A 14,561-nucleotide genomic window follows, 5' to 3' on the forward strand; every position below is an offset into this window, starting at 1 on the left:
GATAAGTTGATGCTTTCTTTCCTCTAGGATTGGTACAGATATTGTGTATTCTTACAGCCTTTTGTTGGGTTTTATTAAAAAGGGAAAATGTCATTTTGAAAGTATTCTGTATCTTAGCCAGTCTGTCTTTGTTACTCCTGTCTCTGTGTCTCCAAGTGCATTTGGTTGCTTTGTGTGGTAATGGAGAAAACTAACAAAGCATATCATATTCCTTACACTTTATTTAACCAAGAGCCCTTTGTGTCTGTCTATTGGGGACACTAGAACCTTCCCACAGGTTGCCAGTATTGCTTCTCTAGGTCCCATTTGGATTGGTTATGGGCACATTGCAGCCTCCAGGGGCGGCTCCTGTGCTTTTTCTCTTTTTGAAAATAAAATCCGGTAGTTTTGCTCTCTTATTTGTAGGATTTTTGATGATGGTGGTGGTGTGTACATATGTGTGTCTGTGTTCATGTTAGTATTTGTCTTAATTGTCTCATTCTACATTGAATTCATTTTAAATGTAGATAGCATTTTATTTTGCTGATGGCAGCATTGGAAAGCAAGCCTAGAGTCTTCATAACCACCATCCTTGCTAAAAGGGAAGTTTTGTTTGCTTGTTTGTTCAGAGTAGAGTTCTAAGACTTGTTTTAATTCTAGGATCACATCTTACCAGTGAATCACTTTGTAAACCACAATAGTTTAACTGTGGTTCTTATTCTTCACAGTCATACAAATATATTTCATAGCACAGTCTCTTCCCTAGTTAGAGTACAGTACAGACTCAGAAACAACTAGTTGTAGATCTTAAGAAGAAAAGCTTGTAGGTTGGATTCAGTGAAGATTTGAAAGAGTAAACTAACCTTTGTGAGGTAGCCAGGACCTAGCGAAAGACATCAGTGTGGATAGCAAAGGTGCATATGGACTGCCTTAGTAATAAAAGGCAGTTTTAAACTAACTTAGCAAAAACTATACATTTGATATCTCATTCCCCAAAAGATTGCTTTGTGGTTTTTGGTTTTTAATTATTATTTGATATTGTTTTGTTAAAATCTGCTATCTTAAACCTTTAGAGAGTGAGAGATAACCAAGATCCTTTGTCTCAACTTTGAAGTGACTGCACTTCCTCTGAAGATTTTCTTTCATCATTTTTAGTGTCTGTTTCCTTTGCTCTTTAACTACTTTGAACTAACAAGAACACATTTCCCTCTTTCTGTTTATTGAATTTAGAGACAGTCCTTAGGAAACATACCACAATTGAGTGTTTTAATTATTTTGTGGGGTGCTTGTTTGTTTGGTGGTGGTGGGTATATATGATTCATGTAAAGCCCTCGCCTCCCATTCCAGATGAGACGCTGCTACCTTGCTGCAGAATTGGCTGTTGTCATTTTACCAGGGACCTTTCACTCTGATCTCTCCTTCCCTCCCCACCAGGAAAGAATACCATACTTAAGTCACACTGCCTCCAAGACCTCTGGTGCTCTGACAGTCTTCTTTAGCACAGCTCTGCCAGACCCAATCCTTTTTGTTAAATCTTCCCTTGATGATCACATGGGGCAGCAGGGATTACAGGTGCCAAGAGTGAAACTAGGAGGGGAAGGAATCTGGGGACTAGGGAGGGGGCCTGGGGCTGCCAAGCTAGGTGAACAGTGGTTTTGAACAGAAGGGGTGGGGTCTCTCTGGGAAGATGTGGTGCACGAGAAGGGGAAGGGAAACTGTTGGTGTCTTAAGAAATTAGTTAAAACTGCTTTCCTGTTGGGGACCTGTGTTGGAAGCATTCTCCCAGAACATTCATCTTTCTACGTGTTAAGCTCTAATTGGCGTTTATAAGTTAAAAACAAGTACAGTAAGCTTCCTATATTCTGTTTATGTAATAACATGGTAAAGAACTGAGATTTGTGCTCTTAAATTTGGGGTGGGGGTTTTGTTCCATTTTGAAGGAATTATTTAAGCCAACCTAAATATGATGACAGTATTTAGTGTGGCAGACAACTCTTATATTTTGTATTAGACTTCAAAAACCTTTTTCTTCTTCCTCTTTTTGTTTTTTGTTTTTGTTTTTTTAAATCCAGGAGAATGCTTTATTTCAACTTTTAGCTGACTAGATGCTTAACTTAGTAACAAGTTTAGCCCTTGTAACTGGCTAGCTAAAAGCAAATCGGCTTGTTTCTCAGATCTATGGGGGATAGCAAGAAACATTTGAGTGAATGTTGTTGAAGATTTTCAGTAGTATAGAGAATGATGGCGCTCTTGTGATATTTGTAAGTAGTAAGTAAAATTTACTTTTTGTGTACAAATCTTTGATGTTTTGTTGTATTGAGAGTTTTGTGGTGTTTACATGTTGAAGCTGATGATACTGTCTTCGTTCTTCTTTCTTTTCTTACAGCAAGCAAGGATTTGGCACAGACATCCTATTTCATGGCTACCAACAGGTTGTTATCCTGACCCTCTTTGTTGCACTGTTGTAGCACACTATAGCTTCCTTTAATGCAGGGCCCCCTCAACGTGTCTCTTGCCCTTGTTGCAACAGGAGACTGGACCATCTACTGTGGTGGTACCTTCCTGGTTGCTTTGCGGTGTATTGTACAAGGGACTTTGGGCACAGAGGGGTTAAATGCACACTGTGAAGTGTAGTGGTGCTTTCTGGTGGCATATTCTCGATTTGTGAGTGCATAAGTCTAAACTTGGTAGCCTGAATAGCAGCTAAAGATTACACAGAGCTAAACTTAACCTAGAAACTTGGTAAGTATAAAGCTATTTCTAGTTTATAATTATAGTTAAATGACTTTATTTTTACATTGATCCAGTCTTTGAAATCATTGCTAAAATTTAAGTAAAATTTATGTAATTTTGGACTTGTTCCAGATAATATTTCAAATAGTAAATTAGAAGTAGTTAATTATTATCAGTGCCTAGTTTTGCAGAAATACAGTCTTTATTTTAAAAATCCTGCTTTTCTGTTTAAAGTACCAATATAGTGTGTGTTTGTGGCTATTTAGTAAATGTTTCATCTATTCTAAACTAGAAGAATAGTTTGAAGGAAGCTTTAAAGTGAATGTATAATTCTGTTCTGGGTTGATATTAAAGGTCGAAAGATTGTTACGTGGGCACTGTGGAAACAGGAACCAAACTAGCTTTTTGGAGTAGTAGAACTTTGGTTGGTCAGCTGGGCATGATGGCATGTCTGGCATCCCAGCACTGGAAGGTAGAGACAGGAAGGTCAGAATTTCAGAGTCCTTGTCTGCATAGTGAGTTTGAGGCCAGTCTGGGCTACATGAGACCCTGTCTCAAAAAAAAAAAAAAAAAACTTTGTTAGAAAAGCTAGCCTATGAAATGTCACCTGCCCAATTTTTGGTACATGATGAGAAGTAAAGATAGTGTTTATTAGTATTAACCTACTTTATTTTGGCATAAGGTAAGTTCTTTTTGAGACTTTGCTGAAAGAGACAGAGAAATGTGCATGAGCGAGGACTAAAAAGCTCTGAATTACAAAGGTTCTTTTTTTTTTTTTTTTTTGTCAAGCCACATCAAATGGTCTAATCTTTGATTGTGACATTAAAATTACTTTGTTTTATAAAAGTCTTTACATTTTTGCCATAGTGTTTAAAAAAAAAAAAGAACCAAGACTACCACAAAATTTAAAAGGTTATAATTTTTATATGGTGATTACTGTAAATGTGCTCTTTTCTTTATATTATACTCTGTTAGGCTTTAAAACAATTTTATTAGTATTAGTAATGTAAATAAAATATTGATATACTGTGGAGGGGTGAGAATGAGGGAAGTGTTTATGACCTATAAAGACTTTATTATAATGTTCAGTAGTGCTAGCTCTTAATTATGTAAAGAAAAGCGCTTCTGATTTTCTGTTTGCTTTTGTCTTACTGGCAAACGTTTTTCTTTGTTTTACATATTTTGAATTTCTGTGGCCCTCTACTTTTAAATCTGCTCTGCGCCAGTTTGCATCTTACGACCTTCTGTCTCCAGTACAAACCCACAGTGATAGCATGTGTGTGCATTCATTTGGCTTGCAAATGGTCCAATTGGGAGATCCCTGTGTCAACGGATGGAAAGCACTGGTGGGAGTATGTGGACCCTACAGTTACCCTAGAGCTGCTGGATGGTAAGCAGAGTTCTGTGACATGTGCGCTACCCGGCTGAACAGCGGCCAGTTAGGTAGACAACGTGCCATTGTGGGTTCTAGGTCATGCTTGCCTCATTTGTGATAGTCGGCCTGCCCCGCTTGTAAAACCTACTTGAAGAAAAAAAAACCTTTTTATTCTTTCCCCTTTGTGGGGAGGATGGAGGAATATGTATGTGATGCACACGCACATATATTTGTTACTGGCATCTAACATGCTGTTTTTAAATTGTTTGTTGTTGTTGTTTCCTGGGTTATTTGGAGGAAAGCAAATCTAAAAAACCACTTAGGGCCTTTTTATTTGCCCCCTTTGTCCTATACCTTGGAAAATCGGGTTACTGTGTCACTGTTTCACCATAGCAGCCAATCGACTAAAAGTTATCTGCCTTTTAGGTCCTATGGACAGTTGCCTTTACTATTATTGTTGACATAAGAGCCACCTGTATCTTCTTTCATTTCTGTTCTGTATAGGTTCAAGTTCATTGTTGATTTGGAAGTTGAAGCTCAATAAATTAGAATGGTAGCATGGTTTCTGGTGTGATCCAGTTATCCTGAAGTGTCTGTAGTGTGTCTGCTATTTTTACTTCCTAAGTAACTGCTCCCCAAGCACTGGCTTAGACTTAGCATAGTTAAAAAAAAGTCTCTGCATGTGAGTGTGGGTGTGTACACAGGTACAGCGGTTTGTGTCTCATTCTATCTGTCGATTAGCTGTCACAGAGAAAGGCCTCAATAGGGAAGGCTGGCAGAAATCTAAGCTCCTAGGAGTTGGAGCTAAGAAAGTCAGTCTAAGGCCATACTCTCAGGCCAGCCCAGACTACATGAGTCTGTCTTTCAGAGAGAGAGAGAGTGAGAGAGAGAGAGAGAGGTAACAGATTAGATAGGGGTCTCTGTTGTAGGCCTCATACTCTATAATACATGTAGCTTATTTATTTACATTAATGAAATGTTATAAAATTTGACAGACAAGATATGTAAGAAAGGAAAAGCAAAGCTTGAATTTTTTGTCTGTATGCAGACAAAATTTGTGCACAAATTTCAGGCAAGACATCTTCACATCTGGGTATTTGCTAGAGTCAATTGAAAAGTTGTGTTTTCAAAGGAAGAAATGGAGGTCTCAGCATTGGATTTTATTTTGTCCAGACTTGCTCAAATACTCCCTGGGCCAGACAGGAAACCATCTTGAAATTACTGAAGAAGTTCCATGTAAAATTCAAGGCTCATTTAGATTTTTATTGTTGGGTGCTTTTTAGCACAATTTTTACAGACTGATCTTGGGTGTTGTTGGTGATACAGTCATCATTGTCTGGGGTTCAGGACATTGAACTCAGTCTCATACGTGCTGGGCAAGTACTTTACCACTGATCTATACCTCACCCACTCACAGGCTGAGTTTGGTTTGTTGTCATGCTGTGACAACATTTAGATAGCTGTGTATCTAGTGATACTGAGTTGATTTCTGTGTGTTCTTCACTGAGACATTATCTTACCAGTTCCTGTCAGTCTTAACATTTGCCTAGGCTAGGTAACAGGAAAACTTGCTATTTGCACCAAAACTCAGTGAATGTGCAGTCTCTGTACTGGGTCCCTTTGTGCCATGCCGGAGCCCACTGGCAGGGTCGAACAGTACCTGAGTGGGGGTGGGGATTGAGATAAATAAAGAAGCCACACTACACACATGATCAGCTTGCGAGGACTATCTAGTAAACACTGCAGTAGGGAGTTTACTCCACAGTTCCTTTTATAAGCAAAGCAAAAACAAGTCACATCAATAAAGAAAGAAGTTCATGTAGCTACCAAACTTGTTTTCTTAAACCACTTCCCTGTAGCAGATATGATCCAAGGTCACACAAATAAGTTTGAGGAACTTAGCAAAACATCTGCTTATATCTCTGTCTCCGGGTGAAACATACGTTTTTTTTTGCTGAATACTCAATAAGAAAGCAGCTTGACAAACAAGCAGCTCTCTACAGTGTCACTTGACTTGACCTGGTTTTAATACAAATGATAACCTGTCTCACTTGACATTTTGCCATTGACCATTAATAATGGGTTTTAGGTGGTAAAATTATTATTTAACAAAATGGTGCAATTTTGGAGCAGTGGTCACTTCATTATACTCCCAAACTTAAGTTATTATATAAAATTCTGACCAGAGTAATTTACCGGTATAGCATTAATTGTTGGGCAGTGTGAGTGGAGTTACTGTTTTTGAAAAAAAATTTAACCTTGAAATTTTAAGATTAGGAAATTAACATTTGTATACCACTGCTTGTTAAACCTGGCTATATTGGGATTTTCCCATTTTCTCTCTTGTAGGGTCTAAGTTCTATTTGTATCTAATTGAAATGTCCAGGTAGTCATCTCCAAGCTCCAAGCTCCCAGTTTGAGGAATAATAAGTGGCTTTCCAGAGTGATTCTGTTTGTCTGATACTTTCTCATTGTTAGGGTTGAGTGTTGTTGGCAGGAATGCTGCAGAAGTAGGTTGTTTTCTGCTTGTCTTTCAAAGCATGGGACCGTGTTTGCCTAGTGTGTCTTACCATCGTGCTGGCCACTTAGTGACAGTGGTATTCTTTATGATGAAGCATGTTGGGAAAAATACATTTGGTGCTGTACAAATAATAGCTTTTTTCCAACTTCTGCTTGCTAATTTTAAAGACCCATTAATGGATCTTTTCTCCATTAAATATCGTTACATTGTTTGCCTGGTAGAGATTCCCCCCACCATCCTCCCCAGGAGTTTTGTTTTTTTTTTTTTTTTTTTATGTGAGCAAGTAAAATGCCGGGAGGGATCTTTTTTAAATTACTTCAGCTTTGAAGTAACAGCTCAGAGTCATGTCTGCTTCTGTGTGTGCTAAAGACTGAACAGGAAGTTCACAATGAAAGGGTGAGCTCTTGGGACCACTTTCAAATGCTGCCTACTTGAGAAGTTCACATCCAAAAGACATTGTCTAAGCTTTAAATTTAAATTTTATTTTTAGAGCTAACACATGAGTTTCTACAAATATTGGAGAAAACGCCTAGTAGGTTGAAGAGGATTCGAAACTGGAGGGTAAGAGAATTGACAGGATTTAATTAACAAAATATTGATTTGTTGCTTTATCTAGCAGTTGCCCAGGAAACGGTTTGAAAGTGAATCGCTAAACACTGTACTTTGCATTAAATACTGTAGTTTACATTGTACCACACATAGACTCAGCTCCTGTGTCCAGTTTTCAATCATGATGAAGAAATTCCCTTTCAAAGGGATTTCTAAGTGAGGCTAAGCCTACACAGGTTACTCTGTCTGTCTCAAGTCCTGGGGTCAGGGTATAAGTGAATCTCAATCTCAAACCTTAGAGCCTTCTGCTGCATTCTTTTACTGCCATAGAACTTTGGGTTTCAGTGGTTTGTTTCCATGTACTTCTACAGATTTTACAAGCAAAGAAATGTGTATTAGGTCCCTTCGCTGTCATTGTTTCTTCTGTTTCTCACTTAACTAGGCTATGGCTAAGAAACCAAAAGTGGATGGACAAGGATCAGAGACACCGCTGCTTGGTTCATCCTTGGTGCAGAATTCCATTTTAGTAGATAGTGTCACTGGCGGACCTGCCAATCCGAGTTTTCAGAAGCCGTCAACATCGACGTTCCCTGCTCCGGCGCCTCTAAATTCAGGGAATACTTCTGCTCAAGAGAGCCGTGCGTCTGATAATTTGTCAGTGCTAGCAACGGGAGTGCCCAGTACCTCGTACAGTTTGTCTTCACACCAAGAATGGCCTCCGCATCCAGACTCGGCCAGGACAGACCCAGTGTACACACAGAAACAGGAGGCCACTCTCTCTGGGAGCCAATACATAAGCTTCCAGCAGGGACCTTCAGTGACACTGCATTCAGGATTACATCACAGGCCGGACAAAGCTGCTGATCACTCATCAGCTAAGCAAGAATATACTCACAAAGCTGGAAGCAGTAAGCACCATGGGCCCGTACCTGTTACTCCTGGAGTGGTTCCTCAGAAAATGTCTTTGGATAAGTACAGAGAAAAGCGGAAGCTAGAAACCCTTGACTTGGACACAAGGGATCATTATCTAACTGCCCATGCAGAGCAGCAGCACAAACATGGGCCAGCCCAAGCAGTCGCAGGCAGTTCTGTTACTTCTCCCATTAAAATGAAACTTCCCCTCGCCAACTCTGACAAACCGGAGAAGCACACGGCCGAGAAAAAGGAGAGGAGCGGATCACTGAAGCTACGGATTCCAATCCCACCCCCCGATAAAGGTCCCAGTAAGGAGGAGCTGAAGATGAAGATCAAAGTGTCGTCCTCTGAAAGACACAGCTCTTCTGATGAAGGCAGTGGGAAAAGCAAGCACTCAAGCCCACATATCAGCAGAGACCACAAGGAGAAGCACAAAGAACACCCCGCCAACCGTCACCACAGCAGCCACAAGCATTTGCACATGCACAGCGGGGTCGGTAAGCATGCTGCCGATGGAATGCCACCCACTGTGCTGAGGAGTCCTGTGGGCCTGGTCCCTGAAGGCATCTCCTCTGCCTCCAGTGCAAGGAAGAAGCTGCATATCAACGATGCCTCCCACAACCACCACTCCAAAATGAGCAAAAGTTCCAAAAGTTCAGGTAGTTCATCTAGTTCTTCCTCTGTTAAGCAGTATCTATCCTCTCACAGCTCTGTTTTTAACCATCCCTTACCCCCTCCTCCCCCTGTCACATACCAGGTGGGCTACGGACATCTCAGCACCCTCGTGAAACTGGACAAGAAACCAGTGGAGCCCCACGGTCCTGAGGCCAATCACGAGTACAGTACAAGCAGCCAGCATATGGACTACAAAGACACATTCGACATGCTGGACTCGCTGCTAAGTGCCCAAGGAATGAATATGTAATCATTTGTTTAGGTCAACTTTTCCTTTCCTTTTTAATTTAAAAATGGTTGGAATAGAAAACTCCCTCCTGGTCCAGCAGTGGTGCCACTGCTTCCGTCTTTGTAAGTGCTGCTTTGTTCTTCATTCTGAAAGAAGAGATGATAGTAACAAGTCTATCTCCACATACAATAGTGTTACCAGGACTGTAAACGCATGGAAGATGCAGCTGAGAACATTAGGATGAATGGCTGGCTGCTGCTAGGAACCTAAGCTGCCTCAAGCTTTTGTTATTTATGATTTGAATACTGTAGCTGTTTTTGTTGTCGCTTGGCTTTGAATGAGTGTCGGTTGTTTTCTTTTGTGTATTTATACTTGTATGTATGGTTTGCATGTCTCAGTGATAAAGGGATAAAACAGTATGCTGACAACTGTTTACAAGAAAGTGGAGAAAAATGTACATACATTTTTGTATGTTTAGCTATTACCATAAATACTCAGGATTGGAGCTGCTTGTAAGTATAACAATATACAGAATAACTTTATTTTCTTTCATCAGACTCCATCACTAATTAAAACACAAGTGGCACTTTTTTATGTTAACCTTAACTCTAGGCCTTACTGGAAGCCGCTGAGGGGACACTTCACTACTAGACGGGATGCAGTCCACGGGTGGTCCTTAACACTGGGAAGCGCTCAGTTTGCCTCAGAGGGTCCCACCAGACCGGCTGCAGAGTCAGCCCCTGATTTCTGAAGGCTGAAGAGGAAAAAATAATAAAGTTTACATACTCTTGATGTGAAGTGCATTTAAATGTTTGTTGGCTTGTTGCAGTGCTGTAGAAGAGCAGTTAATACTGGATCTGAGAATGACTGTGACTTAACTCACAGGAGCTCCCAGTGAAGAATTAGTCCATTCATTCAAGAACTTTGACACTACAGATTCGAACAGTGAACAGGGATCACTTTTCCTTTAGCATTTGCAGTGATACCATAGTCTTGAATCTACTCTTCCCATGGAGAGAGAGAGGGGTGTGTGAGAGAGACCATATTTCTTTTTCAGGTAAATGCAGTCTTCCTTATAAAAATGAAATTAAACCTATGCTGTCTTGATTCTTTTATATTCTAACAATAAATAAAAAGAAAAGATTGCTGACTGTACATTGTACCTGTATTTATAGCTTATGGTCATTATCAGGAAAATGTCAGGAAAAAGGCCAGCCTTGGGCAAGCCACTGCTGGAGGTTTAACATTGGTTTGCACGTCTTAGTGGGTTCTCGTTGAAGTAAAGCTTGCACTGTCACCTGACGCCTGGTCAGGGGATAGACTTAATTTGTCTAAATTTTGGTGTAAGCACCAACAGTAATGGCTCTTGTCTGTTGCCTAATCTTGAATTCATTTCTGTGGTGAGTCTTAGCTGTTGAGTCTCTTTAAGATGGGTCGGATTCAGCTTGTGTTGACTGAATCACAAGTTTTCCCCTGTATATGGACTGTTTGTTACAAAGCCACTGATCTGTGCACAATTGTAACTTTATTCAAGTATGTTGTTGGTGTAAATATTAGAGTTGAGCCTTGTACTCTACTTTTATTTAGCGACTACCTGATTTGCCAGTAGCTTTTTGTTTTGTTTTGTTTTGTTTTGTTATTTTAAAGAAAATTGTTGATTATTTTGTCAATGTTATTTGAACCTGGGATGTCAGGAGTCTCTTTGTGGGTACTCAGCCTAACAGGCCAGTCCTCACTCTGGTCTTATCTTGCATCAGTAATCTTTGTTACTATGTGATTTTTTTTTTTTTTTTTTTTTTTTGTTGCTGTGTGGTATACTATTGTATCATAAACATGATGATTCTGAAGCAGTTACAGTTTTACCGTGGTACATATCCAAGGACGAGCATAGAATTAAACAGAGTACAAGGTGAGGGGGGAAGGGTTTTGTTCTTGGTGATTTCGATGTGAAACCTCGACAGAGCATCATGTGAACTGACATGGGGTGGTTGTGCTACTGTATCATTGGGAGTGATGCCAGGAATTTTAATCAGCTTTTGTAAAGAATATCCAGAGAAGTAGTGAACTTACTTTCAGTATGACATAGAAAACAATGTGAATATTTAAGGTCTGGGACTATAGTTAAGCTTCACTAAGGATTTTCAGAAATGTGTTATTTTTTTGTTTCTTTTTGTTTTTTGTTTGTTTGTTTGTTTAGATATGGGAATAAAGGTAATTTTGTTGAATCTTTATTGGTGCTAATGACGGACAGTTAAACAGATAGTGTATATGCCGTGGATCAGTACACTTAGTACTTCCAGAATTGACTTTGAAATGCTATGTATTCACTTTCACTCTGTAAATGTAACTCTTTACAATGACTATTTATTAAAAGGCAGTCAGTTGTGATTTTTACAGGATTGTGTGAACTATTCAAACTCTTCAACTTCTGAATAAGATGCTAAAACTACAATGGGGGAAAATGCGTGAATCCTCTTATGTTTTCTTTCCACTAAGGAAAACTCTCAATTCATATCACCATGAATTTGCTTGAACAATCTCGTTTGCATAAAATAGTTCATCTGCATGGTCCCATTAGACTCTACCAAAGAAAAAAGACTCAATAAATGGACATTCTTTTGTGAGTCTTGTAAGTAGCCATAAATAACCAAAATAGTATCAAACTTAGGTGTGAAATTTCACATGTGCAAAGTACTGTTAAGGTGATACATTTTGATGAGTTTTTTAATACTTGAAAATATTAAAAAGCACTATCTTTACGTCGTCCTTTAAGAGTGATTCGTTCTTAAGGTGTTCCCTAGGTGTGCGACCTTTCTTCGAAAGCACATTGTAAGCAGAGGCTTCCTGTCTACCTCTCAGCTAACTTTCCAAAATCAAGGTGTGCTTCCTCAGTATTTGCCTTAGTTACTGACACATCCTGTTTTCAGAACCAAAGCAAAGGAGTTTTGTTGTGGAGGCCTTCTCGGAGGCTGCAGTACAAACGTGCTAGTGCCTGCTGTTGGGTAAGGCCCTGCGTGTCTCGTAGCAGTGGTGCCAGGCCTGGGTGCGCGTTAAAGCCATGAATGTGCATCTCAATCTTTCCTGGGATTAGAGTATTCAGCCTTTGAAGATGTCTTCCATGGTATGGGATGTTTTCTTCAGGAATCTCATGAGTGTGCACTTTGGACCAACAGATAGTAATTACACAGAACTCCCAAACTTTTGGACCTATCTATCCCCTTTGAACTAAAAATAGGACTAATTAGGATTTACTTGAAAGAACCAGTTTGAAATGTTTTCATTAGTTAACCAAATACCTTGCTTTAAGAGGTTGCAAGAAAGCATGTTTCTTAGAATTTAAATTCTGATTTTATTCCTTAGCTAACCTGAAGTGTAAGCCACTGCCACTATATACGTGGGTGGAGCATGATTTGTTGATAATTTAGGTCCCTGCACTGGGGAGATGGTTTGTTTAGATAACATCTCCGAGAGAGGGACGTTTTTGGTTTGGAATTTTTGAGACTTGGTCTTGCTCTATAACAGAAAGTTATATGGCTTTAAACGTATCCATTCTCCTGCTTCCACCCATGCCTGGGTCGGTGGTTCTTAAGTTATTCCCAATTGGCCGGAAGTTTCTGAGAATTTTGTTTTGTTTAGTTTTCTGAGAAATATCTAGAAGCTCTTTGTAACTAAACACCTCTGGCTTGGTAGTTGTCTTGATTCAGCAGTTTTCCCCTCGGGAGCAGTAGGTTCCATTCACCATACTTTCACGGGAAGAATCGGCAAAGCCCACTCTGGGAAACTGTCAGTAGGTTGAGTTAAATTCTGTCCTGCTGGCTTAAGGCAGGCAGGTTGAAGCATCTGCACTGGCCGAGGGTGTTGTGCGTCCCTGTCTTTCCTCAGTGTGCGGTGTTGACACTAGGGGGTGTGTTTAGAACGCAGGCCCATCTAGTCCAGGTCAACAGACAGTTGCAGGGCAATTGGGCCTGGATGGAAGCCAAGTCAGATGCTTGTTGGAAACATCTGTCTTTCTTAGTCATCTTAGTGGTACTACATTTTCTAAGTATGTTCTATTATTTCAGTTTTGAATTGTACCCAGCCCTTTCGTGGTCTGTAATTCACCATCTCTCCTGCCTAGCATATTCTTGAGGTGTGCTGACGTGCCCAAGACTGCATGGGTAGGAGCAGTTCTGTTCGCCTAAAGCTGACTTCATCCATTTGCTGCAATTCAGTAATCTCAAAATCAAGCTTGTGAACTCTAGTTTCCTTTGTTTCCAAGTGTTGAGAGGAAGCCTCACTTAAAGTCCTCCAGCTGACAAGTCCGTTTAGTAGTTTGTGTAACTGGATTGGCCTGGTAGTGAGCAGTTTCCCGTGGTCAGGAGCGCACCCTGGAGTACCAGGTTGTTGAGAACGGTGGAATTCGAACGTTCAAAACCCTTGTGGATAATTGAAAAACAAAATGTGTATATTGGCATGAGTTAGCCATTGAATTTCAGCTTCTCATTACATAAGGAATTATTAATAAAGTTTGTTTATTGACAACCAAATTCAAGGCTGTAACATGTCTTACGTCAATGTTAATCCACATTAACACACAGGATTCACCAGGACAGAATCAACACTTACAGTTTGTGGGGAAATGGGAAGTCTGCCCAGGACAGAGTTGGACTGCTGTCAGTGCTCTACTTTTTAGTGTAACTTCAAGCTGACAGTGGTAGCCATGGATACAGGACTGGATTTTGTGGTTTGTTTTGTTTTGTTTTTTTTTTTTGTTTGTTTGTTTGTTTTGTTTTTTCCTAATAAGAAAGGTCCCGTGTAGCCCAGGTTGGCTAGCCTCAACCTCACTGTGTAGCTGAAACTGGCCTTGAGCTGATGCCCACATTTCCCAGGTGCTCAGATTCCAGATAGGCACCACCACCTCTGCCTTATCATTTCTTAGCTGCTCTGAACTCCTTCCCTTCTCCACTTTGCCAATGCTTTCCACTTGAAAGAGAGGGAAAGCTATTCATGATTTTAATAAAGAACTAGGAAGTTTGTTTCCTCTGAACTCCACATGTACTTTTTAGCATGGACACAGAAACATAATAATTACACAATTTTTAAGTTGCACTGGCACTTGGTCTGTGTCAGTAATCTCAGTGTTGGGGAGGTAGATGGGAGTATCTCCAGCTAGTCTACCCTACAGACCAATGAGAGACCATATCTCAAAAATCAGGGATACAGCAACTGATGGATAACAGCCAAAGGTGTCCTGTCTATGTGGGCACCTGCAGCCCCATACAAAAATACCTGGGACTTAGCACTCATTATTTAAGCTTGGCCACAGAGTTGGCAAGAAGAGTAAACATAATACAGTGTTATGCCAAATATGGTCGCGAATGCCTTTAATCCTGACTCCGGCAGAGGCAGGTGGATACCTTGAGCTCCATACCTTGGTATCACTTGGTAGATGCCAGGTCTACAAAGAGAGTCCCAGGACAGCCAGAGCTACATAGAAAAAATTCCTGTCTTGAAAATCCCAAGTATAATGAAATGAGGTGGGGTTTTTTTTAGTATTACTGTCTGAAAAAGTAAACAGTTGGGTCTGGTGAAAGGGGCAAGAATTC

General features: G+C 40.2%; 1 protein-coding gene across 6 annotated transcripts in view; it reads left to right on the forward strand.

The window, feature by feature from the left end:
• The window catches only part of Ccnt2 (cyclin T2), a 34,743-nt gene extending 21,241 nt beyond the window's left edge, over positions 1 to 13,502 (forward strand). For 2 of the 6 annotated variants that reach the window (XM_021641421.2, XM_060371869.1), the window contains 4 exons: positions 2,366 to 2,411; positions 3,939 to 4,102; positions 7,099 to 7,169; positions 7,600 to 13,502. In XM_021641421.2, coding sequence (XP_021497096.1) covers positions 2,366 to 2,411; positions 3,939 to 4,102; positions 7,099 to 7,169; positions 7,600 to 8,997 — 1,679 coding nt within the window. In that variant the 3' untranslated portion in view covers positions 8,998 to 13,502. Of the gene's footprint in view, positions 1 to 8; positions 2,248 to 2,365; positions 2,722 to 3,938; positions 4,103 to 7,098; positions 7,170 to 7,599 lie in introns of those variants that run through there. The other 4 variants (XM_021641422.2, XM_021641423.2, XM_021641424.2 and 1 more) reach the window with 4 other exon arrangements.
• Positions 13,503 to 14,561: the final 1,059 nt, after the last annotated feature.

The sequence above is a fragment of the Meriones unguiculatus genome, chromosome 18, assembly GCF_030254825.1.
Source record: "Meriones unguiculatus strain TT.TT164.6M chromosome 18, Bangor_MerUng_6.1, whole genome shotgun sequence".
Taxonomy (NCBI): domain Eukaryota; kingdom Metazoa; phylum Chordata; class Mammalia; order Rodentia; family Muridae; genus Meriones; species Meriones unguiculatus.